The 26,145-nt window shown below is 43.2% G+C and overlaps 1 protein-coding gene across 1 annotated transcript; it reads left to right on the forward strand.

Annotated features, from left to right (window-relative positions):
* The first annotated feature begins 15,355 nt into the window (after window positions 1-15,355).
* On the forward strand, window positions 15,356-25,867 carry LOC130600644 (palmitoyltransferase ZDHHC7-like). Its single transcript, XM_057412127.1, has 3 exons — window positions 15,356-15,420; window positions 22,557-22,879; window positions 25,669-25,867. Exons 2-3 carry the CDS (start codon window positions 22,574-22,576, stop codon window positions 25,861-25,863), a joined length of 501 nt encoding a protein of 166 aa, XP_057268110.1. The 5' UTR covers window positions 15,356-15,420; window positions 22,557-22,573; the 3' UTR covers window positions 25,864-25,867.
* Window positions 25,868-26,145: the final 278 nt, after the last annotated feature.

Raw genomic sequence — 26,145 nt, forward strand, 5'->3', positions numbered from 1 at the left:
TGAGCAAAAGCAATTATGATCGCTACAACCAAGGCTGCCCTGGAGCGTCGCATTTCCAACCCTGTTGGTGAGAACAAGGTCAAGCATGGCACCTCTCTTTGTTGGCTCTTCTATTATTTGCCCTCCTCTACTACTTGTCATCCCTGTAAGAACAGTGATGCTGAGTTGATGTCCCTCAGTGAGGGGGAAGAAGCAGACACCACCCTTTAATGTCTGACATGGTTTTGATTTGGAAGCAGATAGGAGATGGGAGCCTATGGAATTTTGTCAGCATTGTTAAATTAAGCCTTCCTGGGCAGGATCTAGAAATGCCCAGGACTGCCTGGATTTGCAAAAGGTGCCTTGTCTGGGTTTTTGCTGAGACTTTCCTTACTGGGTCATTTCCTCCACCACACAGGTTTTGACAGCCAGTGAAGGGAGTGGAGCAGGTACATGACATCAGCTACAGGCCATGTTTTTCAAGTTCAACAGGCAGGTTTTTGGCAGTTTAGTGGCCTATTTTATGTGCTTTAATGTGTTTGGGTTTTGGAAGAAGCTTTCCAGGACAGACTATAAACACCAACTCACAAACCTTTATGGATAACTATATAAAATTCCACATTAACCTATATAACAAAAAACTGAAAAAGTGCTCGTGGTTTGTCTACATGTATGAGGTGCTTGCAGAACCATTATTTTTCAAATAATAATATATACTTTCTTCAATTTAATAAACACATTAAGCACTAAATGAACATCATTTCTTTGCATCAGATAAAAAAAAAAGTGCATTTATGCTTCAAATATCTATGGAGCTGTAGCCACATAGGTCATATTACGAGTACAGGAATTCTTTACCACTTCTTCCCTGTCATTATTTTACCTGTAAACGAATTCAGCCAAGCCCTAGTCTTACATTATCCTTTTCGGTCGGAAATCTGTAATGCACTCATGGAAAATGCTGCTTCCAGTCAGGTTGTTATACACCATGGGGCAAGCCTGTTATCCAGCAGTGCAGAAAAATCAAAGTACTTAGAATCATAGAATTGTTAGAGTTGGAAAGGACCTGAAGATCATCTAGTTCCAACCCACCTGCCATTGGCAGGGACACCTCCCACTAAAACATGTCACCCAAAGCTCTGTCCAATCCAGCCTTCAAAATCTCCAGGGATGGAGAATTCACAACGACCTTGGGCAACCCGTTCCAGTGCCTCACCACCTTCACAGTAAAGAACTTCCTTATATCCAATCTAACCTTCCCCTTTTTAAGTTTTAAGCTGTTGCCCCTTGTCCTATCACTACAGTCCCTAATGAAAACTCCCTCCCCAGCATACTTATAGGCCCCCGTCAGATACTGGAAGTCTGCTTTAAGGTCTCCATGAAGCCGCCTCTTCTCCAGGCTGAACAGCCCCAAATTTCTTAGCCTGTCTTCATATTGGAGGTGCTCAAGGAACATCCTTGTGGCCCTCCTCTGGACTTGTTGTAACAGTTTAATGTCCTTCTTATGTTGAGGAAACCATAACTCTACACAGTACTCCAAGTGAGGTCTCACGAGAGCAGAGTAGAGGGGCAGGATCACCTCCTTCCACCTGCTGGTCATGCTCCTTTTGATGCTGCCCAGGATATGGTTGGCTTTCTTGTCTCTGAGTACACACTGTTGTCTCATGTTAAATTTCTCATCAACCAACACCCCCATGTCTTTCTCCACAGGGCTGCTCTGAATCTCTTCTCTGCCCAACCTGTAGCTGTGCCTGGGATTGCCACCTTTGAAAAAAGAAAAAAGGGAAGAGTGTGCCCAGCTCTCATTAGTATTTTATCTCAAAAAAAATCCAAGATCTATTATTTTTGCATGTTTTCTTCTTATGCTTTTCTAAAGAGCAATACTATTCCTGTCTGTTTTGTAAATGAAGTAAAACCTTGGATCCAGCCATATTTCCAGAGCAGCTTGTCGTGGTTTAAACCCAGTCAGGTAACTCGTTCACTCACTCCCCCCTTTCTTTCCCTCCCCCTACTCCCAGAGGGACGGAGAAGAGAATCGAAAAGAATGCAACTCCCACGGGTTGAGATAAGAACAGTTTAGTAACTAAGGTATAACAGAGATCACTACTGCTACCACCAATGATAATAATGATAAAGGAAATAACAAGGGAAGAAAATACAGCACTTCAGCACCAGCTGACCGACAACTCACCCCCCAAGCCCGACCAAGCTCCGACCCATACCTCCTCCAACCCTGCAGTCCCTCCGCCCTTCCGGCTAACTCCCAGTTACATCCTGGGCATGACGTGCTGTGGTATGGAATACCTCTTTGGTCAGTTTGGGTCAGGTGTCCTGTCTCTGCTTCCTCCTAGCTTCCCCTCCCCCTGGCAGAGCATGAGGCTCACAAAGTCCTTGGCCAAACCAAAACATCGCTATCAGCTCTGTTCCCGAGCTGAAAGTCAAAACACTGCACTACACCAGCTACCAAGAAGGAGAAAAATGACTGCTACTGCTGAACCCAGGACACAGCTGAATCCACCTCATAACATAGGTTTTGACATGAAAAAAGTAAAAAACTCGTCATCTTGATTAGCTTAAACAACAGTCACCACAAATAGAAACTCTAAACCTAGTTGATGCAGCTGCCCATGGCCATGAGCCTGCAGTGGACACACACTGTTTCAGTGATAACACACTACACATAGGACTTAATTTAAGCACAGAACTGAATTTTTCAGGGTGTAAGATGACGCATTTAACTTCCACATTTTCTCCAAGGATCACCTGGAATTTCGCTAAAAAGCCTTTCCTCCCCTAAATTAACTGCATGCCAAAAAGCTGAAGGCAGATATTGTTGGGCTGCATTTAGCTTACCAGCCATAAGACTGACTCCATATTCATCCTTGATAACACCTTCATCAGCCATCTCAGCCAGAGAGGTATTGGACCACTCAGTGCCTCCCATCAAGGAAAAAGACATAACCCACATTGAGGCTGAAGGGAAAGAAATGGAGCAGTTGAAAGTTCAGCCAAAACTCTAATGGACCAGTACATTGGCTTTCCAGGGGATCTCAATTCTGAGCATAACCTCCATCCCTGGAAAGCAGCAGGAACAAATAAAAAAGGTGGGAAATTCCAAATGCTAAGCGGAAGAAGCCATGCATGCAGGAAAGATGAGGCTTGCATGATGGATTGTGGAGGCGAGGTGGCAGATTATTTTGTCCCACTTACGTCACAGGGCCATGAGAACTGATCTTTAAGGTTCTGGATGCAGAGAGTACCAGTCAGCAAGGCAAGGCTCCCTGAACAATGCCCTACAGAAGGACACACATTCTTAAATATCTGGAAGTGCAGAATTTGTACCTCTAAATCTAGGCACAAAGACAAGAAGCTGCATCAGCCAAACAGTAACTGAATGGAAAAGAAGTACTTGAAGGTAAAAACTTACTAGCTGCAAATGGAAAATTGGTTGGAGTAAGTGGGGAACAAGAGTGTGTGGATGGAAATTTGTCTGTGCAGGTTCAAAGCAAGACTGCATATAGGCATCGTGCACATACTTTTAGCAGCATAAACTTCCTTGGCTACTTACTTAGTTGTGGTAGCTCTTATATTAATAACTTTTAAATGTGCTGCAGTCCCATCCTGTAAGAGAGTGAAAAAGAAAAAGCAGTCTAATTTGTGTGGACTTATTTCTGTGGGTCATCGACTGATTTGACCAAGAAGACACTGAATATTACTCAGGTTATGCAGTGGGCTCTGACTTTATACTTATAAATCTTCTCAATACATCTTCCAAGAAAATCTACCTGAAAATTAGTCCAAACACATTAGAGACAAATTAAGGACATTAAGGACAACAGAAAGTCCACAGCAAATGAACTTAAGAGGGAGAGAAAATACATGTGAAGATATCAGCTAGCCATGGTCAAAACTGATTGGCAGACTATTAAAGCTGTCTCTGCTTTGGCCAGACATCTCTTCTAACCTTTATTATTCTATGACTGAGAACAGTATATAGGAAAAATGTTTAATAAGAAAGAACTGGAATCTCATGGTTTTATCCATTTCTCTTCCATCCTTGAGTCTGAATCCCTTCATGCTCTACTTGGGCTGTTCCAAGGCGAGTATAAGCCTACACTGTGATGTTACATATGTACAGTATGAGGACTCCAACCTTCAATAATCAATAAACATTGATTCCATCTTAAAAATCACTCGGCTTCTAATAGGAGGTCGAACCACAGTCCCTTTGAGTTCTGAATATCTCAGAAGTAAAGGGAGAGGTTACTACCTGATTATACACATTGCAGTGCAAAAGCCCAGTCTTTTCAAAAAGTACAAAATTATGTGTGAAATCACAGCAGCTACTGGATCTGCAGTGATGTGGGTTTCTCCATGGTGTGGTTTTGTGCTAGCCATCATATATCTGGGAAAAAAACTTTTATGCTGCATTCAGTCTTAACTCCTGTTATTTTGCTTATAGTAGAGAATTTAGATCTTTTACACCTCTGTTGGCAAAGGAAATGCCTTTTTAGGAGCATCTTCTGGGATTGTATGCGAGCTTGTTAGGCCAGAATTCAGCATTTCCCCAGGCTGTTTGCTCCCAGAAGCTACACAATGCCTCTCCCCCAGCACAGCCACCACTGCAAAGCTCGGCACAGGCAGAAATATTTTCTAACTGCTGTCAGGAAGGCTTAGGATGCCTTCAAATGCCTCAGACTCTCAATTAGTGTGAATCCGCACTGCATCAACTCCACTGAATACTGGGTATTTGCTGTAGCTTAGAACCTGCCCTGTGAAGCTGCCTATCTAATTTTTCCTCAAAAAGCTAAAACAAACAATTTCAAGTTACTGAAACAACTATTGTTTGAGCCAATGTAGCAAAATCTCAGTTTTTACACACACGGCTCTCCTTCTGAGAGCTGCTCCCAACACTGATACCTGCTAATGCTGGCACCACTTAACACTTCTGATTGCACACCATGGATCCCAATGCCTAAATTCTGGATACATAAATATGACTGACAAGTTCAGAAACACCTCCAGTTTCATGGTTAAGTAGCACATTGCCATATTAGTACCTGCTTCAAATTGTGCCAAAATCATGACATAATGGTAAATCTCAAACCAGTTCTGGATACCTGCCAAAAAGAACAAAACCACCCAACCTAAACTTCACCATTACTGGAAAATGTGAATAGTAACTGACTTGACAGTAACTGTGGATAAAGAAATATCCTGTAATTGATAAAAATTTAAGCATATGCATATACCCAAAACAGTAATGGCATTTAATCTGAAATGTCTAAACTCCATGCCCAGTCATGAAATTGGTTATTTTTAAAGATAGACTTATTCCTGCTGTCCTGCCAGTACCAGCTACTGTGAAGGAAGCTAAATGAGTGAATTGTTTCTGGCGCTGTTGCCATAAGAGTGGGTCTGAATTCCTTTGAGGAAATGTTTGGTTTTCTCATGATTTTCTATTTCACTTTCTCCAAAAGACTGGCCACACTACTCATGTTGGAAACTTTGTTCCCTTTGTCTGGAAGAAAGAATCATTGAATCATAGAATCACAGAATGATTATGGTTGGAAAGGACCTTAAGATCATCTAGTTCCAACACCCCTGAGATGGGCAGGGATGCATCACGCACGACAATATTGCCCAAGGTTCTGTCCAACCTGGCCTTGAACATTGCCAGGGATGGAGCATTTATCACTTCTTTGGGCAACCTGTTCCAGTGCCTCATCACTCTCACAGTAAAGAACATCTTCCTAATATCTCACCTTAACTTCCCCTATTTAAGTTTAAACGCATTCCCCCTAGTCCTATCACTACAGTCCCTGATGAAGAGTCACTCCTCAGTATCCTTGTAGGACCCTTCAGGTACTGGAAGGCTTCTATGAGGTCTCCACGCAGCCTTCTCTTCTCCAGGCTGTGAAATACAAGCTCACTCCTCTAATAGAGATAACAGGGTTTTATTGAGGGACAAAGTCAATAAAGCAAAAGCAACAGCACTGGGTGCGTGACCATAGCCAGAGGCACACATTAGTATTTGTTACAGGTTTATATACTTTCACTATTGCATTAGTCCTATACATATTCATAATTCCCACATGCAGGCGGGGAATATTATAACTAGCTACAGGAACTTATTATCATAAGTCTCCTCCTCTTGGCTTCTGCACGCTTCTCTCCAGTGATTGTGGGCAGGGTTCTTGAGGATGAAGTAAGCAGTCTTCCTCTTGTGAGTAGGGGTCTTCAAGACTAAGTATGCAGTCTTCCTCACAGTATACTTTTTATGTTTGTCACAGTTGGACGCCTCAACAATCACACAATTAGCTGAAACAAATCATATCTGTGATTCTTTTGATAGCTGGCAAAGATTTAGAAGAGTGTGACTTTCCTGCAAAATTTATTGCAGGATGGGCAGACAAGGAGTATCCCAAGCTAGGAGATGTTTGGGAGGCTCTGTCTCTAACTGATAAGTATGGTGTGAAATAACTCATTCATGTTTAATGCCATCACTAAATACTGTTATCTCACCACAAACTTGCAACACAAACATTGTTCTTTAAAGCTAAAGGTGCTTTAAAGCTAAAGACTATTGTGAAACAATTTACTCATATTTAGAGGGGCCACTAAATTCCACAGACTTACAACATAAACATTGTTCTCTTTCTACAACCTAAGTTAAGCTAAAAAGTACTTTAACTCTATGCTTTCTAGGCACTAGCTTTTCTTATATCAAGCCCCCCTCCCCCCCCCATTTCTTTTACCTTTACAAATTCTTTTGCTATGTGACTCCGTTTTGCTCAAGGGTTCTGGCCATTTTCAACTTGTCTAATCTTGTGTCTTTAGCTAGCTTTTTTTCTGTTATTGTGAACTCATACCATTATATCCACATAACCACACCTATGATTCGTGAAAGCCAATACATTTATGTGTTTATCATAAGGCTGAACAGCCCCAACTTTCTTAGCCTCTCTTCATTTGGGAGGAAAAGAGTGAATTGGCACAGGCAATTTCAGTAAGTCTTCTATTCAAGCAGCTTCAGTGCCACTCTGATGGACTTATATCCCAAAATGAAGAAGAAATTTGAGAGCATTTGGATCGTGGCTATGCCAGATTTTACACATGAGCAATCAGTTTTAAATTTCCCCGTTATTTCAACATAATGTCTGTAAGAAACCTGAGAATGAAACAACAGCAAATTTACAACCTGACAGACTACAGAAATGCCTTTTCTTTGAAAAAATTCTGTACTACCACATAGTTGCTGCTTAGAAGTCAGCAGATACCACCAAAGACAACATGCTATTGGTATACATATTTTCTTCTTGTATTTAGACAACACAATATTGATACTAATTTTTACTTCTCATATTTTCAGCTCTCCATAGCTTGTAACATTATTAGAACTCGCACTTTAGCTCTCCTTCTACATGATTATACTTAATCCTTTGCTTAGATATACCTGGACTGTTGGCTTGGGAAGCAGCCTAAACCATGTTGTTAGCAATGAAAAAAGACAGAGTAAGAAATATTCCAAATGCTCAAGGTTTTACAGACAACAAATGTGGGCAGAACCCTCAAAACACACATTAGGAAGTGCCTGTCTGCCTGCTGAATTCTCCTTAGAGTTTACCAGATCTGGTGTGGTAATGAAACCAGAAAAAAACTGACAGGTGTCCTTTATTAGCTCACTTGGGAAAAGGTGGGAGAAGGTGAGAAATTCTTTGTTCTCCATAGATCTCTTCTCAGGAATCAAAGTTTACTTTCACTTTCTATATTTAATAGCAGGCACCCCAGTAAACAGCCAGAGATTTCTGCTAGAAGCAGTGAAGCCTCCTCCATAAGACAGGACAGCTCATGTCCTCAGGAAATAACTGAGATCCACAATATTTAGTCAATCTAGAACAAAATAATCACAATGTTCATTGACACAAAATCATTTTTCCTACATTATTTGCCCATTTTCTCATCAGGGCAGACACGAAAAGCAAAAAGAGAGCAGATGAGAAGCAGTTTTAGAGAGAATAGGCCACTAAACTGCCAAAAACCTGCCTGTTGAACTTGAAAAACATGGCCTGTAGCTGATGTCAGGTACCTGCTCTACTTCTTTCACTGGCTGTCAAAACCTGTGTGGTGGAGGAAATGACCCAGTGAGGAAATGACCCAGTAAGGAAAGTCTCAGCAAAAACCCAAACAAGGCACCTTTTGCAAATCCAGGCAGTCCTGGGCATTTCTAGATCCTGCCCAGGAAGGCTTAATTTAACAATGCTGACAAAATTCCATAGTCTCCCATCTCCTATCTGCTTCCAAATCAAAACCACGTCAGACATTATAGGGTGGGTGTCTGCTGCTTCTCCCTCACTGCAGGACACCAACTCAGTATCACTGTTTTTACAGGGATGACAAGTCAGTCTCACCTCTGTGCATGGTAAAATCCTGGAGCAGATTCTCCTGCAAAGCATGCTAAGGCACATGAAAAAAAACAAAGTGGTTGGTGACAACCAGCATGGCTTCACTAAGGGGAAATCCTTCCTGACCAATTTGGTGGCCTTCTATGATGGGGCTACGGAACTGATGGAGAGGGGCAGAGCAGCTGACATCACCTACCTGGACTTGTGCAAAGCATTCAACACTGTCCCGCACAAAATCCTTTTCTCGAAATTGGAGAGGCATCAGTTTGATAGATGGACCACTCAGTGGATAAAGAAATGGCTGGATAGCCCCAAGCAAAGAGTTGTGGTCAATATTTCATTATCCAGCAGGAGACCAGTAACAAGTGGTGTCCATCAAGTATCTGCGTTGGGGCCGGTCTTGTTCAACATCTTTGTTGGTGACATGGACAGTGGGATTGAGTGCGCCCTCAGCAAGTTTGCCAGTGAGAGCAAGCTGTGTTGTTCAGTTGATAAGCTGGAGGGAAGGAATGCCATCCAGAGGGTCCTTGACACGCTTGTGAGGTGGGCTGATATCAACCTCATGAAGTTTAGCCATGCCAAGTGCAAGGTCCTACACCTGGTCTGGAGCAATCCCAGGCACAGCTACAGGTTGGGCAGAGAAGAGATTCAGAGCAGCCCTGTGGAGAAAGACTTTGGGGTGTTGGTTGATGAGAAAATGAACATGAGCAGGCAGTGTGCGCTCACAGCACAGAAAGCCAACCGTATCGTGGGCTGCAACAAAAGGAGCATGACCAGCAGGTCAAAGGAGGTGATCCTGCCCCTCTACTCTGCTCTACTGAGACCTCACCTGGAGTATTGTGTGCAGTTCTGGTGTCCTCAACATAAAAAGGACATGGAACTGTTGGAACAAGTCCAGAGAACAGCCACAAGGATGATCAGGGGACTGAAGGGAAGGAATGCCATCCAGAGGGACCTTGACATGCTTGTGAGGTGGGCTGATGCCAACCTCATGAAGTTTAACCATGACAAGTGCAAGGTCCTACACCTGAGTCGGAGCAATCCCAGGCACAGCTACAGGTTGGGCAGAGAAGAGATTCAGAGCAGCCCTGCAGTGAAGGACTTCGGGGTGTTGGTTGATGAGAAACTTAACATGAGCCAACAGTGTGTGCTCAGAGCCCAGAAAGCCAATTGTATCCTGGGCTGCATCAAAAGGAGCGTGACCAGCAGTTGGAAGGAGGTGGTCCTGCTCCTCTACTCTGCTCTCGTGAGACCTCACTTGGAGTACTGTGCACAGTTCTGGTTTCCTCAACTTAAGAAGGACATGGAACTGTTGCAACAAGTCCAGAGGAGGGCCACGAGGATGTGCCTTTAGCACCTCCCATATGAAGACAGGCTGAGAAAGTTGGGACTGTTCAGCCTGGAGAAGAGAAGGTTTCATGGAGACCTCATAGCAGCCTACCAGTGTCTGAAGGGCACTTATAATTTTGCTGGGGAGGGACTCTTCTTTAGGGACTGTAGTGATAGTACAAGGGGTTACAGGTTAAAACTTTAACAGGGGAAGTTTAGATTAGATGTAAGGAAGAAGTCCTTTACTGTGAGGGTGGTGAGGCACTGGAATAGGTTGCCCAAGGAAGTTGTGAATTCTCCATCCCTGGCATTGTTCAAGGCTGGGTTGGATAGAGCCCTGGGTGAAATGGTGTAGTGCAATGCATCCCTGCCAAATGCAGGTGGGTTGGAACTAGATGATCTTAAGGTGCTTTCCCACTCTAATCATTCTATGATTCTATGTTTCTATGATTATTATTAATAGTAGTTGTTGTTGTATTTGTATTTTTCTCTTGAGAAACATGATCTCAGCGCACATTCTGCCCAGCTGTATGGAAGCGCCAAATGGGAAGTTGAGGCTGTTCCCCTGGAGAGGCACAGCCATGTGTCCAGGAAACCCTCCAGGTTAAGTGCTGTGTTGCAGGAGCAGTAGGTTTCAGGGTCACCCCCGGGTTTGTCAGGGAGCACTAGGGCCTTATCAGCAGCTGCTCCCCAAAGCTGAGGGTTTCCATCTCTTCAATTCAGATCACAGTTCCTATTGCAGGTTTCTGACCCTGTTTTCTCAGGCTCTCAGCTCCCACCACCAGGTCCAGCCCATCTGTCAGCCCATTTCATTTAAGACACCAAAAAATAAACCACAGTAAGCAACCTTCCAGCATCTCTTGTAAGTACAATTTCTAGAAGCTGTATTAATTAAGGCTTTGGGCTGGCTGTACTGCCACAGAAAAAATATGGACTCAGTCCAAGATCAATATGATCAGACAAAAGCCAATTATTGCAAAGCCTTAACTCCTTATATACTATTGCTTACAAACACAGTGATTTGGCATATTATGATTGGATACATGTCTTGAAGACCCTTAGCAACTAACATATATTTGGTTAAGCACAGGTGTGAGAACTTGACCTCAAAAGCTTGCCAACAGTCCACAGTTCTCATAACTCAGTGAATTCCAGCTGCTTCTTTTCTTGCTTGCTTAAGCTTCCTTGGGCCTCTCATGGCTTTGCTGTATCTTTCGGGATTATTCAGAGTTCATGTAATAATTATCCATTCTCCTGTGAGAACACTGTCTCCACACTGTACAATAGGTATTTTTATTCCTTTTGTAATTAACAAGTATTTAGTCTCATTTTCCTACACAAAAACTCCCCCAACCTCTCAGGGGTCGTTGAAGTGTAGCTGACCTTGCTTTGGAGAAAGATGTGCCCCTCAAAACCCATGCTTTCTTTTGTCTGCTGAGTGTTTTGACTCCCTATTAGCTCTACAGGCTTCTCAGGGGACTTCCTGTTACTTGAAATAGCATTTGTTGTATGTTTTTATGCCTCATCTCAACTGTCCCTCAGTTTGGTTTTGTAACCACCTCTGCTGTGGTCTGTGTTTAATGAATCAGTGCTTCTGGTTCTTTCGATTTTCTTCTCTGAATGCAACTTGTATTTAATAACCTCCTTATTTCTGCTGCTTATTTTGCCCTTTAGCTAAGCTTTTCTGATACTGATGTGTGCTTACTCCACCTCTATGATCATGTCTCTATCTATCCTTCAAAAGCTTTTATTGTCTTAGATGTTCCTTTTACCTCCTTAAAAAGCTTCCTTATTTTTACACAGTTGCCCTTTTTCTGAGACCAGGCACAACCATTCTGTATTGCTTTATTGCTATCTATAGACCACATCTAATCAAAATAAGAAGGGCAGGAACTAAAAAGCAGAAGGTACCAGAGATAAAGACAATGAGGTTCAGAAATGTATTTCTGTAAATCACCATTCTTCAGTTAATACTGAAGGGGTACATCTTAAAGTCAACCACACAGAGCAGGCAGAGAACCAGAGAAAAAAAAGGTTATTTTCTTACTTCAGATTATGTCATGGATGGGCTGAAAATGGTCTAAAAATAGGAGATGTTGCATAATGTTATCACCCTGCACCTGCAGCACAGCAGGAATGGTTCAGCACAGAGAAAGGATGCAAAGGAAATATATTATGAAAACCAGCTTTTATTTTTAGTTAGAATTTAAACCCAGTACTGACACCAAGCAGTATTCAATGGGTAAAATTCCACACAAATGACAAACCTTTGGGACTTCACAAATAATTAAACCCGCAGCAGATCTAGTCTGCTGGAGATGGAAGGGCCTTGGGCAAATGTCACTCTTGTAAACTCTCCCTTTTCTCCATAATGCAATCCATGAGCATCTTTACTGCCCTTTACTAAACTGCTAGACTCCTCATACAAATCATGTGAATTTCAGTATTTGCATTTCTAAGGGGAGGATAAATGGGGCATGAATATTTCATATGTTCCTCTGACATGTGAAGGATTCAGAAACTCCCCTAAGTCTCACCCACACACCAGTAAAGGTATTGTGGCTGCCTCTATGCAATCTGCAACAGAGATAAGTGCTGTTCCTTCCTATGAGGACAGGAAGCTCGGAAAAAAATTGATTTGTACAGTGTTATGTTTCAACATTTCTTAGGTAAATTGTTTGTGGACCTGAAGTTATCTCTGGCAAACAATTTATCTTGGTAATATCGTTTGCTGTGGAAACAGGCTCCAAAACAGCAGGGCTTGCAGAAGAACCAAAGTCCTGACATGTCTGGTAATGTTTTTAGCATGGCAAATACAATCCTGTGCACATTAAAACAAGTCTAAGACCTGCTCCCCATGCTTAACAAAGAAGTGGGAAGGAAAATATTCAAATGCTTGGTTTTAAGTCTGGGAGGAAATGAAGAAACTGCAATTGATGCATGGTGCTAAAAATACAGACAACAAAGAAAGCTGAATTTAAGAATTTCTGGTTAGCATAAGTTTGATAGATTGCTCTTGATCATCTGCAATATTGACCATCAAACTTCTCATTGTGCAGTGAACACTTTAAACAGCGCTACCTCTTTTAAACCCAGCTGCCTGGCAAGGGAAATTGGTATGCTAGGACTATATTCCATCAGAAAAAAAGTACTTTGGCACCCTGAGAAATCAAGGGCCTGCAAAATCAGATGAAGTGTGGCTCTGAGTTCCAAGCTGGTTCTCAGGATCTTTGCACTGCAGTGAGCACTGACTCTGTGTGCTGTGCAAAGCCACCCAGTGTTTCTAGCAACGTTCAAGCAGAAATCAAAGCCAACATAAAAAAATGCATCACAGCCTTTCCTCCTCAGAGAGCTGCAAATGTAACTGGATTTTCAGAACTACATCCAGAAATAATGGCTAGACTCACACCTGTAGTATGCAACCCAGACATGCCTATACTTCAGGAAAACTCAGATCTCAGAGAGAATTTCCTGGTTTCAGCCTATATTTAAGTTATATGTCATTATATGTTATATATATATTTCTTTAAAAATTGTCAAATAAATGACTTGTCTTGTACAGCTTTTCTCCCTGCATTTGCATCTGGAGATGCTCTGTTTGCCAGTGTCATATGGCCAGTGTGACAAACGATATTTAGGCTACCTCAGAGCTGCAGAAATAAGTCATGCACCATCCAGTGGACAAACTCACTACTTACACTGCAGCGAGGAGTTAGTAAACATCAGTTCCACGGAAATCGATTGCAAAACTTCCACTGAATTAGAAGCTCTCAGGGATAAAGCATGTGTAGGAACTGCTGAAGTATACACACCTCCAGGGTGTGACAACATACAGAGTCCTGTCTAGTTGACAATGCTAAAAAAAAAATCAAGCCCAACACAGTACCTAACTTTTTTGTAGTTTCTGGGTAACCATCGTTACTGAGATAAAAGCTCAAGGACATCAAGTTTTCTCAAGGCTTAAGCTCACTATAATCAACACTGCACCCCCCTGTAAGCATGTACCCAAGAAAAAATGCTTTTCTTCATTTTGTTTTTACTCCTGGCTAAATGACATTAGTTATATTAAGGGAAAACATGGAGGGAAAAAGTTTTAGAAAAAGATCAGCCCTTATGATTTTGTGTCTATAGATGTTTACATACTTTCATTTGAATAGCGGAGATACTGGCATCGAAAATTTCTTTTTGCATGTGAAACCCAGCTGCTAGGAGATAGAAACCCAAGCTTTTCTGAAGTCCTTAATATTTCAGCACAGAAGCATTTGGAAATTAAAAAAAAAAAGGCAGAAGCACACAGGTATATGGGTAGCTGAATGTTGTACTTGCAGCATGCACAGCCACTCATGCACTTGCTGCCCAAGTCCCACTAGATGGTGTTCACGCTGCAAGATAAAAACGATGCAGAAACGTGCCCAAGATGCCGTAATTTTGTTTTGTCATCCTTCAGCGTTTTTATCTTTGTGTTTCAAATGCATCCTCAGCTCACACACTGCAAGGTTTAGTATTTTTCATCAAATTTTTAAAGCTACTGGGCATGTATTTTTCCTAATGGAAAATTCTGAATGAGTGTCATAAAGTAGTATTTCATAGAATCACAGAATGGTTTGGTTTGGAAGGGGCCTTAAAGATCATCCAGTTCGAACACCCTGCCACAGGCAAGGACACCTTCCACTAGACTAGGTTGCTCCAAGCCCCGTCCAACCTGGTCTTGAAATCTGCCAGGGATGGGGAAGCCACAGCTTCTCTGGGCAATCTGTGCCAGTGTCTCACCACCCTCATAGTGAAAAATTTCTTCCTAATATCTGATCAAAATCTCCCCTCTGTCAGTTTAAAGCCATTCTCCCTTGTCCTATCACCACGTCCTTGTAAACAGTCCATTTTTTACTTCCATATATAACTGCCCAATTCAAGTCCTTATGTTGAAGCCTAGGTTGATCAACTTTAGTGAACACTCTTGACTTCAGTGCCAAATCACCCTCCTGAGACGCCCTGAAGTAACAAAGAACTGTAACAAACTACCCCCACAAAAACCTGTTTAGGCATAAAGGAAAAATCCCTCATAGAAGAACTGAAGAGAACCCCACTAGGTCTGTATTCTGTTATGGCAGGTGCAAGGGGATGTGCTGCTGCTGGTGACGAGGGCTTCGACGGGACGAGGCAGGACTGGCCAGGGGCCAGCTCCCCGGGGCAGCAGCACCACCATGGACGCAGGGAGGGCTTCACCCAATGGCATGGGCGCTTCCAGTGAGCACGGGGCCGGAGCCACCCTGCCAGCAGGCCCCACACTTTCACTCTGCAACAGAGGTACCACCCTCACATGACGATTGCTTGTCAATCTGGCGGGAAGAACGTGAAGCGGCAGAGCCTTGAGCGCACAGAAACTAAGAACACAACTCCCACCTCAGCCCTCCCAGGCTCACACACAGCCACGCCTTTCTCCGGCAGCCTGGCCAAAGACGTCCCCCTCGAGGCGCGCATACACACAACTGGCCGCGGCCAGCGGTCAGCCCCTCAAGGGGCGGTGCCTGTTCAGCTCGGCAAGCTTGGTTTCCGCCTCCTGCGGGGCTGCACTTCCCGCTTCCGGGAGTTCTTGACTCTGCGGAGCGTCCGGGGACAGACGGACGGGGTTTGGCTCCGGCTTTTTTCATTGTGCTGTCGGTACGGCATCAGCTTCATCTCTGAGAGTAGTAGGGCCGCCGCCACTGAGGTAAATCCACTCCCGTTCCCTTCCCTTCCCGGGCCGCTGTCCTCTCACCGAGCCGGTTCCCCTCAGGGCGCCCGCCGCCGCGGATCCTCCTTTGCGCTCCCCCCCGGCTCTGGCGGAGGCCGGGCCCTGCAGAGAGGGAGCGTGGGAGTTCGGTGAAGCCTTGGCGAAGGACGGGCGGGGTAGGTTATCGGGATCAGCAGCCTCTCCGGGCAGGTCGGGCTGATAGCTGGGCGCCCCTCAGGTCCCTGTCCTTTCTGGCTCTTGGTGCCAGGTCTTAACGGGGTGTTTCTCGGTCCTGGCTGTACTCCTGCCTCTATTTGGATTATTTAAAAATAAAAACCTGGCAGTAGCCATGGAAACAAGCTTAGGGAAGCATCCTTGTGCCCCAGCACGGCTATGTTGTAGAGTCTTAGCTGCTGCCATGGGAAGCTGGAAGTTGACGGAACAGCAACTGCTTGACACACCACGCTTTTCAGTGGTATCCTGGCTCTAGGGAGTTTTGTTGATTTCTGTGCTGTTAGTTTTCCTTATTTCCGGGAAGGAAGAACAGCGCTTAGAAGAAGAGGGAACACAAATAGTTCACACTGAGAAATGAGAGGGTGGGTTCGTACAGCACAGCACGTATGTGATCTATGCCGTAAAAAGAAAAAAGGATTGGGAGAGCATTGGCTATACTATAGTTTTATATGCCCATTTTTGTTGAAATAATACATGCATGTTCCAGCTGCTAAGTATGTAGGCTTCATCAAACTTGAATTTTCTTTTACAAGTCTTGACCACAAAGAGTGGTTGATGTCACAAAGTGCTATTGAAATGAATTGGCGTATATTGTAATTTTAACTGGAAACATTTAGAAAGGGTAGGATAACGGAAAGTGGATGAAAAGCAGGCCTTATTTAGGTAAACATAAGCTCGAGCTGCTATTAAGGGAGGTCCTGGGTTCAGCAGTAGCAGTCATGTTTCTTCTTAGTAGTTGCTGCAATGCTGTGTTTCTGACTTTCAGCCTGAGAACAACACTGATAACATCAATGGTTTTAGTTGTTGCTAAGTAATGTTTAAGCTGACCAAGGACATTTCTGAGTCTCATGCACTGCCAGGGAAAAGGGGAAGCCAGGAGGAAGAAGAGACAGGACACCTGACCCAAACTAACCAAGGAGCACGTCATGCCCAATATAGAAACTGGGGGCAGTTACCCTGAAGGCCCAGATCACTGCTCAGGTTGGGCTGGGTATCGGTCGGTAGGTGGTGAGTGGTCATATTCTCTTCCCTTGTTATATGCCTTGTCATTATTATTATTGGTGCCAGCAGGAGTGGTTTTGTGTTATACCTCAGTTACTGGACTGTTCTTATCTCGACCCATGGGAGTTACATTCTTTTGATTCTCCTCCCATCCCTCTGGGAGTGGTGGGAGGAAGTGGGGGAGTGAGCGAGCGGCTGCGTGGTTCTGGGTTGCCAGCTGGGCTTAAACCATAACAGTTCTTTGTGGTGCCCAAAGTGGAGCACGAAGGGTAGACATAACAGATCTGACCAGAATGTATCTAATCGTATTTGTTATAAGCTGATCTGTAGAATGGAGAGCAAAGTAGTGATCAGCAGTACCAGCATCCTTTAATAGCCCCTTATAGCCAGTCCCAAAATCTAACGGAGAGTGGAGAGACAGTAGACAATCGTGGCCTGAATGAAGTCACACCACTGCTGAGTGCTGCTGTATCAGACATGCTAGAACTTCAATATGAACTGGAGTCACAGGCAGCCAAGTGGGATCCCACAATTGATATTGCCAGTGCATTTTTCTCGGTTCCTTTGGCAGCAGAGTGCAGGCCACAGTTTGCTTTTACTTGGCGGGGTGTCCAGTACACTTGGAACTGACTGCCCCAGGGGTGGAAACAGCCCTACCATCTGCCATGGACTGATCCAAACTGCACTGCAACAGGGGCAAGCTCCAGAACACCTGCAATACATTGATGCCATTATTGTGTGGGGCAATACAGGGGAAGATGTTTTTGAGAAAGGGAGGAAAATAATCCAAATCCTGCTGAAAGCTGGTTTTCCCATAAAACGGAGTAAGATCAAGGAACCTGCACAGGAGATTCAATTTTTGGGAATAAAATGGCAAGATGGATGTAGACAGATCCCCACAGATGTGATCAACAAGATGACAGCAATGTCTCCACCAAGTAACAAGAAAGAAACGCAAGCTTTCTTGGGCGTTGTGGGGTTCTGGAGAATGCACATCCCAAATTACAGTTTGATTGTAAGCCCTCTCTATCATGTGACCCAGAAGAAGAATGATTTCAAATGGGGCCCTGCGCAACAGCAAGCCTTTGAACAAATTAAATGAGAGGTAGCTCATTCAGTAGCCTTGGGACCAGTCCGGACTGTGCCGGATGTAAAATATGTACTCTGCACTGCAGCTGGGGAGAATGGTTCTACCTGGAACCTCTGGCAGAAAGCTTCAGTGGAGATTTGAGGTCAACCTCTCGGCTTTTGGGATCGGGGATACTGAGGATTTGAGGCCAGTTGTACCCTAGTTGAAAAAGAGATACTGGCAGCCTATGAAGGGGTTCTAGCTGCTTTGGAATTGACTGGCACTGAAGCACAGCTCTTCCTGGCACCCTGGTTGCCCGTGCTGGGCTGGGTGTTCAAAGGCAGGGTCTCCTCTACACGATGCAACCAATGCTGCATGGAGTAAATGGGCTGCACTAATTACACAACATGCTCGAATCGGAAATCCCACTCATCCAGGAATTCTAGAAGCCATCATGGACTGGCCAGAGGGCAAAGATTTTGGAATGTCACCAGAGGAGGAGGTGGTGCGAGCTGAAGAGGCCCCACCATATAATAAACTGTCAGAAAGTGAAAAGCAGTATGCCTTGTTTACTGATGGGTCTTGCCATATTGTGGGAAAGCATCAGAGATGGAAGGCAGCTGTATGGAGTCCCCTATGACAAGTTGCAGAAACTGCAGAAAGATAGGGTTTGCTGAGGTAAAAGCCATCGAACTGGCCTTGGACATTGCTGAACCAGAAAAGTGGCCAGTATTTTATCTCTATACTGACTCATGGGTGGTGTCAAATGCCCTGTGGGGGTCGCTGCAGTAATGGAAGCAGAGTAACTGGCAATGCAGAGGTAAACCCGTCTGGGCTGCTGTACTGTGGCAATATATGGCTGTCCGGTTGCAGAACCTCATAGTGAAGGTAAGTCACATAGATGCTCATGTACCCAGCAGTTGGGCCGATGAGGAACACCAGAGCAACCAGCAAGTGGTTAAAGCTGCTAACATTGAAGTGGCTCAGATGGACTTAGATTGGCAACATAAAGGTGAATTATTTTTCGCCCAGTGGGCCCATGACACTTCAGGCCATCTGGGCAGGGATACAGCATACAGAAGGGCTTGTGATCGAGGGGTGGATTTAAGAATGGGCGCTATTGCCCAGGTTATTCACAAGTGTGAACCATGTGCTGCAACTAATCAGTCCAGGAGGTTAAAGTCTCTTTGGTATGGAGGACGATGACTGAAGTACAAATATCAGGAGGCCTGGCATATTGACTATATCATACTCCCGCCAATGTGCCGCGACAGGTGCCATGTGCTTACTATGGTAAAAGCAACCACCAGATGGGTGGAAACATATACTGTGCCCCTCGCCACTCCCCCGAACACTCTCCTGGTCCTTGAGAAACAAATTTTGTGGCAACATGGCACCCCAGAGAGAATTGAGTCAGACAGTGGGACTCATTTCCGGAACAACCTTATAGACCTTTGGGCCAAAGAGCATGGCATTGAGTGGGTATATCACATCCCCTACCATGCCCCACCCTCTGGGAAAATCGAACGGTACAATGGGCTGTTAAAAACTACACTGACAGCAATGGGTGGTGGGACTTTCAAACATTGGGATGCACATTTACCAAAAGCCACCTGGTTGGTCAACACTAGAGGATCTTCCAACAGGGCTGGCCCAGCCCAGCCAGAACTTTTTACATATTGTAGAAGGCAATCAAGTTCCTGTGTTGCACACACCTGAGGAATTTGTTTGGAAGACAGTCAGGGTTATTCCTGCTTCAGGTAAAGGCAAACCCACTCATGCGATTGCTTTTGCTCAGGGACCTGGACATACTTGTTGGGTAATGCAGGAAGATGAGGAAGGCGGATGTGTACCTCAAGGGGATTTGATTTTGGGGGAAAACTGCCAGTGAACTCAACTGTATGCTGTTGTCTACTATGTAGCACTTTTATAGCCCACCAACTAGATGTCTTCAGGTCACCAGGGACTGACCCTGACTTCCCTCCAACCATCATCCCAACAAAGAATGAACTTTGATGAAACCAGATGAGCTCAGCAGTGACCAGACGAGTTCCAGTTTGAAGAAATGGAGCCTGACATCATGGACCTGACAAACTCAGCAGCTTTATAGGGATTGGTCCATGCACTAAGGAATCCTATCTCTCTGTTTGTGTTTTTGTGGAGAGATATCTATATATATATGAGACAAGAGTGATGGTATATTGAAAAATGTGGGATCTGAGCATGACGTGAATGGTATGGAATAAGGGATGGATACTGTCCTGGGTTCAGCAGTAGTAGTTATTTTTCTTCTTTTTAGTAGCTGGTGCAGTGCTGTGTTTTTGACTTTCAGCCTGGGATCAATGCTGATAACACCAATGGTTTTATTTGTTGCTAACTAATGTTTACTCTGACCAAGGACTTTCTGAGTCTCATGCTCTGCCAGGGAGGAGAGGAAACCGGGAGGAAGCAGAGACAGGACACCTGACTCAAACTAATCAAAGGGGTATTCCATACCACAGCACGTCATGCCCAGTATATAAACTGGGGGAGTTACCCGGAAGGCCCACATTTGCTCCTTGGGTCAGGCTGGGTGTTGGTCAGTGGGTGGTGAGTGGTTGTATTCTCTTCCCTTGTTATTTCCCTTATCATTATTATTATTGGTGATAGCAGTAGTGGTTTTGTGTTATACCTTAGTTACTGGGCTGTTCTTATCTCAACCCATGGGAGTTACATTCTTTCCATTCTTCTCCCCATCCCTCCAGGAGCAGGGGGAGGAAAGGGGTGGGGAGTGAGTGAGCATGCTTTTCTTGACACATAATGTTAAAGCTTAAATTTGTCTCCTGTTTGTTGATAGCACTTAATTTATACCATATCTTTGCTTGATAGAGACATCTGAAAAATAGTTCTATTTTCATAAAAACTGTCAAGGTTTCAAGTCTTGGTTTTGTTCCATGTTGGAACAACAACAAAGTCCTAGAAGGGTTTTTATGAAATTAACGTGTTCTTTGAAAATCTGATTCATGTAGTCCATTGCCATGCTAATTTAACCACTACCGTTGGTTTCCCTGAAGTTTGGTCTGATCTGACACCATGTTGTAAGTTATCCAATATATCTTTGTATCAGGATTTTGTTTTTTTTCAACACAGTAGCACTTTTGTCAACCAGTTTAGCTGCTTACTAACTTGCAGTGTTGTTTGTTGTGAACAGTGTACTAAACAGCTTTATTTCCATTCTGCATTTCATTCTGCTTTTCCCTGGGCTGCTGGAGAAGTATGAAAAGCCAACAGTCTGGTGCCATTACTTGCTGTTTACTGAGAGACAGGAACTGTAATTTAATGAAGGCTTTGCCATTTTAATTTGAGCTAAATGGAAAAGGTTACGTTTCCAGCAGAAGAGGAAGAATGGTTTACAGGCACACAAAGGTGGAAATGTAACCATTCTAAAATCACTTTGTCAAGCATTGAAGTTGTATGATTTTGATGGGTTGACCCTGGCTGGACACCAGGTGCCCACCAAAGCTGCTCTGTCACTCCCCTCCTCAGCTGGACGGGGGAGAAGAATATAACCTAAGGCTCATGGGTGAGATTAGGACAGGGAGAGATCACTCACCAATTACCATCATGGGCAAAACAGACTTGACTTAGGAAATTTAGTTTAACTTATTACAAATCAAATTAGAGTAGGTTAATGAGAAATAAAAACTAAATCTTAAAATACCTTCCCCCCACCCCTCCCTTCTTCCTGGGGTCAATTTTACTCCCTATTTCTCTACCTTCTCCCCCTCAGCGGCTTGTAGGGGTTGTGGTCAGTTCATCACACAGTGTCTCTGTGGCTCCTTCCCCCTCAGGGGAGGACTCCTCACACTCTTCCCCTGCTCTAGTGTGGGGTCCCTCCCACAGGAGACAGTCTTCCACAAACTTCTTCAATGTGAGTCCTTCCTATGGGCTACAGTTCTTTATGAGCTACGCCAGTATGTGTCCCTTCCCTGAGGTGTAGTCCTTCAGAAAGAGACTGCTTTAGCATGGCTTCCTTGCAGGGTCACAAGTCTTGCCAGCAAACCTGCTCCACTGTGGGCTCCTCTCTCCACAGGGGCACAGGTCCTGCCAGGAGCCTGCTCCAGCATGAGCTTCCCACTGGGACACAGCTTCCTTCGGGCATTCTCCTGCTCCAGTGTGGGGTCCTGCACAGGCTGCAGGTGGATATCTGCCCCACTGTGGATTTCCATGGGCTGCAGGGGCACAGCCTACCTCACCATGGTCTGCACCATGAGCTGCAGAGGAATCTCTGCTCTGGTGCCTGGCATACCTCCTCCCCTCCTTCCTCACTGACCTTGGTGTCTGCAGAGCTGTTTCTTTCACATTCTTACTCCTCCAGCTGCAGTTCTACAGGGTGGGGTTTCCCCCCCTTCTTAACTGTATTATACCAGAGGTGCTACCACTGTCACTGGTGGGCTTGCTTGGCCAGTGGCAGGTCTGTCTTGGAGCTGGCTGCATTGGCTATGTTGGACATAAGGGAAGCTTCTAGCAGCTTCTACCAGAGGCCACCCCTGTAGCACCCTCCTGCTACTAAAACCTTGCCATTCAAACCCAAGTGATAAAATAAAAATGTTATGGTATTATAAAACTCAGAAAATGGCTTACGAAGTTGTTGCTGAAACTTTGTAAATTAGTATCTTTTCATCACAGAAATATTTAATCTTTACGTAGTCATAGAGTTGTTCAGGTTTTTATTTTAAATCAGTAATCTATTTTCAACTGGGATATGTTTTATCTTGCACAAATAATAAATGAGTCACCTGTATTTCCAGTTTCCTCAAGCATAATAATGTATCTTTGCTTCCTGCAGGGCAAGGCCAAAAAACCATGCAGTCACCAGGGCACAGATTTCACAATGCTGAGCACCACCTGCTTCTTGCTGAAAATGACAGCTACGATTCCTCTTCCTCAGAGGCCAACATGGCAGACAGGGTTTGGTTCATCCGAGATTGCTGCGGTATGGTCTGTGCTATAATGACATGGCTTCTGGTTGTCTATGCAGACTTTGTAGTGACTTTTGTCATGTTACTGCCTTCCAAAGACTTTTGGTACTCGGTGATCAATGGTGTTCTCTTTAACTGTTTGGCAGTACTAGCTTTGTCATCACATCTGAGAACTATGCTGACTGATCCAGTAAGTATGCAATTGTTCCTTCACTTTGGATTGTTCTCTCATGTAGTTCATTGTCTGCAGAGATGTGGAAAAGTGACATCAGTCTTCTCTTGGCAGGAAAAGCAGTATTAGGTTCAGAACCTTAAAGGTGAAGGGATGATATCCATGCTTTTCCTGTTCTGTTGAAACCTTAAATAATTTTTGACTTGAGGAGCAGGCAGTATAAAATTAACATAAGAGGGGGATGTAGGCTCACAAGAAGTTTAGTTTAATTGTAAAATATTAGCCCAGGTTTTGAAGAAGCTGATAGAGCTTTAGTCTTCTCTGTCCTAATGTTTCTTACTTTTGTTTGTCAGATATATTTTCAAAACTTCATAAGAAGTTGTAGCTTCACCCTCTTGTATTATTTCAAATGTATCTTACATTTATGGCACATGAAAGAACTTTTAGAGGTAGACATGCTGAAAAACCTCAGTCACATAATTGCACACATGATTTTGTGATTATTGTGTTTAGATATGTGTAGTCAGTGGGAAGGGAGATTTAAGTTGAACCCATACTGGAAGAGTATATCTGTGAGAGGTCTTGAAATTACTCATTTCTTAGGACTTTTACTCTTCAATTCAAGAGCTCAGGAGATTAAATAGTTTATTTTGTATTAATCTATTACTCTCAAGGGAATAAATCTGTAGAGAGAGAAGTGAGAGGAAGCACTTCTGTTTTCTCCAGATTTTTGAGATGGCAACTGTATACAGCGGTTATGGGAGTGTTCAAAAAACCAGCAGGGTGTTGTAGTTAATGGTTTCCTAGGTCTTTGATGTACTTCTGAGCCCACACCCAGTGAAGAAATGTTCAGACTTCTACAGAATGCAACAGCTAAGAAAGTTAATGGTTTAAGGATACATTGTTTAAGAATATGTCCTGGTAAAACTGTGTGTCTTTCTAGACCTATGTTGTGCTTTATGGATAAAACATGATAGAAATTGAGATGAATCGCTACCTTTTTTTTTTTTTTTTTTTCCTCCACTCCTTTCCTGGTGACTCCCAGAATGGAAGACATGATCGTGAGATAAAAATTAAGATTGAAGGAAAAAAGGAGTAAACTGCCTCAAAACATATGTGAATTATCTTTCTGATTATGACTGTTAAAATATTTTTTTTTAATTGAAATGAACTTGTGACCATCAGACTATGGAAGATATTTTTGAAATAGAGCATATTTTTATCAGCAAAATGCCAAAAGTACAGCCTGAATTTATTATCCTTAGACAGGTGAACAGGTGAATGTGAGATGTGTTTTGTAAACACAAATCTACCTGGAAGAAGATAAATTTGTGCTTTAGGAGTTCTCTCTGAGATAATTCACCATGTTTACACCAAAGTATTCACTTCAATGAGAGCATTCATATTGAAAAAAACACTTCAGCAATACAACATGAGAGTTTAAGAAACTCTTTTAGTTCATGTCCCTGCAAAGGCCAGCTGGCTTGCTTGAAGCACCACTTAACCAAAGGGTTCATCTAGGGCAGAACTTGGGCTGTGTCTCAGGCAGTGCAAACACAAGATTGTTATTCCAGGTCATAGGCAACAAAAACTTTCTGCCAAAGTAGAGAGGTGTTTTGCAGTTGAATCTTAAGTGCATGCTGGTTTCTTAATTCTATCCATAAAACTTCCTTAAGGTGTGTCTGTAAAGTCATGATGTTGCCAGCGGGCTTTTTTTGAATGAGAAATAATTATAGAGTGTTGCAGATGATTTAAGCCAACCAGGAGAAGGCGCTCTCTGTGTGAAGTAGGGGCTGGCCTACAAGAGTTGGTACAGAAAGGCCATTATGCTTTCATTTCACATCCCGGTTTATTTCATGATTACTTCCTGTCACAGGTAAGCCTTTAGCTCTATAAATAAGCAAAGTGACAGTGGTAATGTCCATTATTTTCTTCTTACTAATCTAAAGATAGATTCTGATCTTGTGAGGCTCTCGATTGATATTGTTACTGGAAGAAGCAATCCTGCCTGTTGTTCCTGTCCATTCATCATCTTCCTTGTGTTGAAACAGCTGCTAACACAGCTCTGTGGTGAACAGCTCAGAAAACTAATCACTAAAAAATAATGTATTTTCCTGATGGATTGTTTTTTCTTTTGGAAATAGTTCCTTCAACTGTTTACCATGTAGCTACACAAACTTTCACAGTAGCAGAAGACAGCAGGTGACACTAGATGTAGAATAAAGAAGCCAGTAGTTCATACTGACAGTGTCCAAGCGAAAAGCTTAAGTATAAAAGAAACAAGGATGACTGTTGGTTCTCAAAAACCTGTATACATGTGGCAGGTGGCTAAATCTTGGATTCAGACTTGAAGTAACATCTTTCAAGCAGTTGTTGCTGATTTAACTTTTGTAGATGTCTTTGCCTAATAATTGAACATCATGGCAATTAACATACGCTGCTGTAAGAAAGCATCTCTCAGTAGCACTCGTTCAGAGTAACTTTCCAACAAATATTTTACCTGTAGGGCTTGTATCTGCATGTAAAGATGTCTTCATTTTATGTATGCTGGTGACAGTAGATTTTATCAGAATTATGCTAATGCTTGGCCATAGATAAGTCTTGCTGAAATGAAACTGAATTTGAGGTCAAGCAGAGGGAATTTATTCATTTGGAAATTTTTCTGGTTTATGGTGGACTAGCTTAGAATAAATTAATTTATTTCATCAGTTATCCTGAGATTACTAGTATGAAGTCTATAAAATGTATTTTTAAACACTCTCAGACCATTTAAGAAGCTTTCTCTCCTTTAATTGAAATTATTTCAGGGGGCTGTACCCAAAGGAAATGCCACTAAAGAATACATGGATAATTTGCAACTGAAACCAGGAGAGGTGATCTACAAATGTCCAAAGTGCCGTAGTATCAAACCTGAACGTGCACACCATTGCAGGTATGCCATAGTTTTAAAGCAGTTACGCAGATTGAGTCTTGGAATAATGTTCCTGATATTTATGTGTTAATTTTGTTCCCATGAGTTGTTTTGGTATCCAGTAAAGTTTCAAATTCATCCATTGCAGAGTATTTAATAAATATAATATATTGTGGGCAGAAATTAATGTGGATGAGGGGAAAGAAGCAAGAGACTCAAGAGTTTCTAAAAATAATCATGCTGTGGTGTCTTAAATACTTTTTCATCTGTGAATATGTTTTCCTGTGCATTATTCTAGTTATTGTACCATAATGATAATGCAGGGCAAGGGGAAGAATCTCAAGGAAATTTCAAGAAGCTGATTTAAGAAATG

This window comes from Pezoporus wallicus, unplaced genomic scaffold (genome assembly GCF_028554395.1).
Source record: "Pezoporus wallicus isolate ANWC-B61680 ecotype Strahan unplaced genomic scaffold, APGP_CSIRO_Pwel_v1 contig_7472, whole genome shotgun sequence".
NCBI lineage: Eukaryota > Metazoa > Chordata > Aves > Psittaciformes > Psittacidae > Pezoporus > Pezoporus wallicus.

What these genes read in the sequence shown, in the direction of transcription:
- LOC130600644 (XM_057412127.1), top strand. Translation starts at nt 22,574, where the DNA reads ATGCAGTCACCAGGGCACAGATTTCACAATGCTGAGCACCACCTGCTT. An exon ending in GAACTATGCTGACTGATCCA is followed by an intron (nt 22,880 to 25,668) that starts GTAAGTATGCAA and finishes AAATTATTTCAG; the next exon opens with GGGGCTGTACCCAAAGGAAA.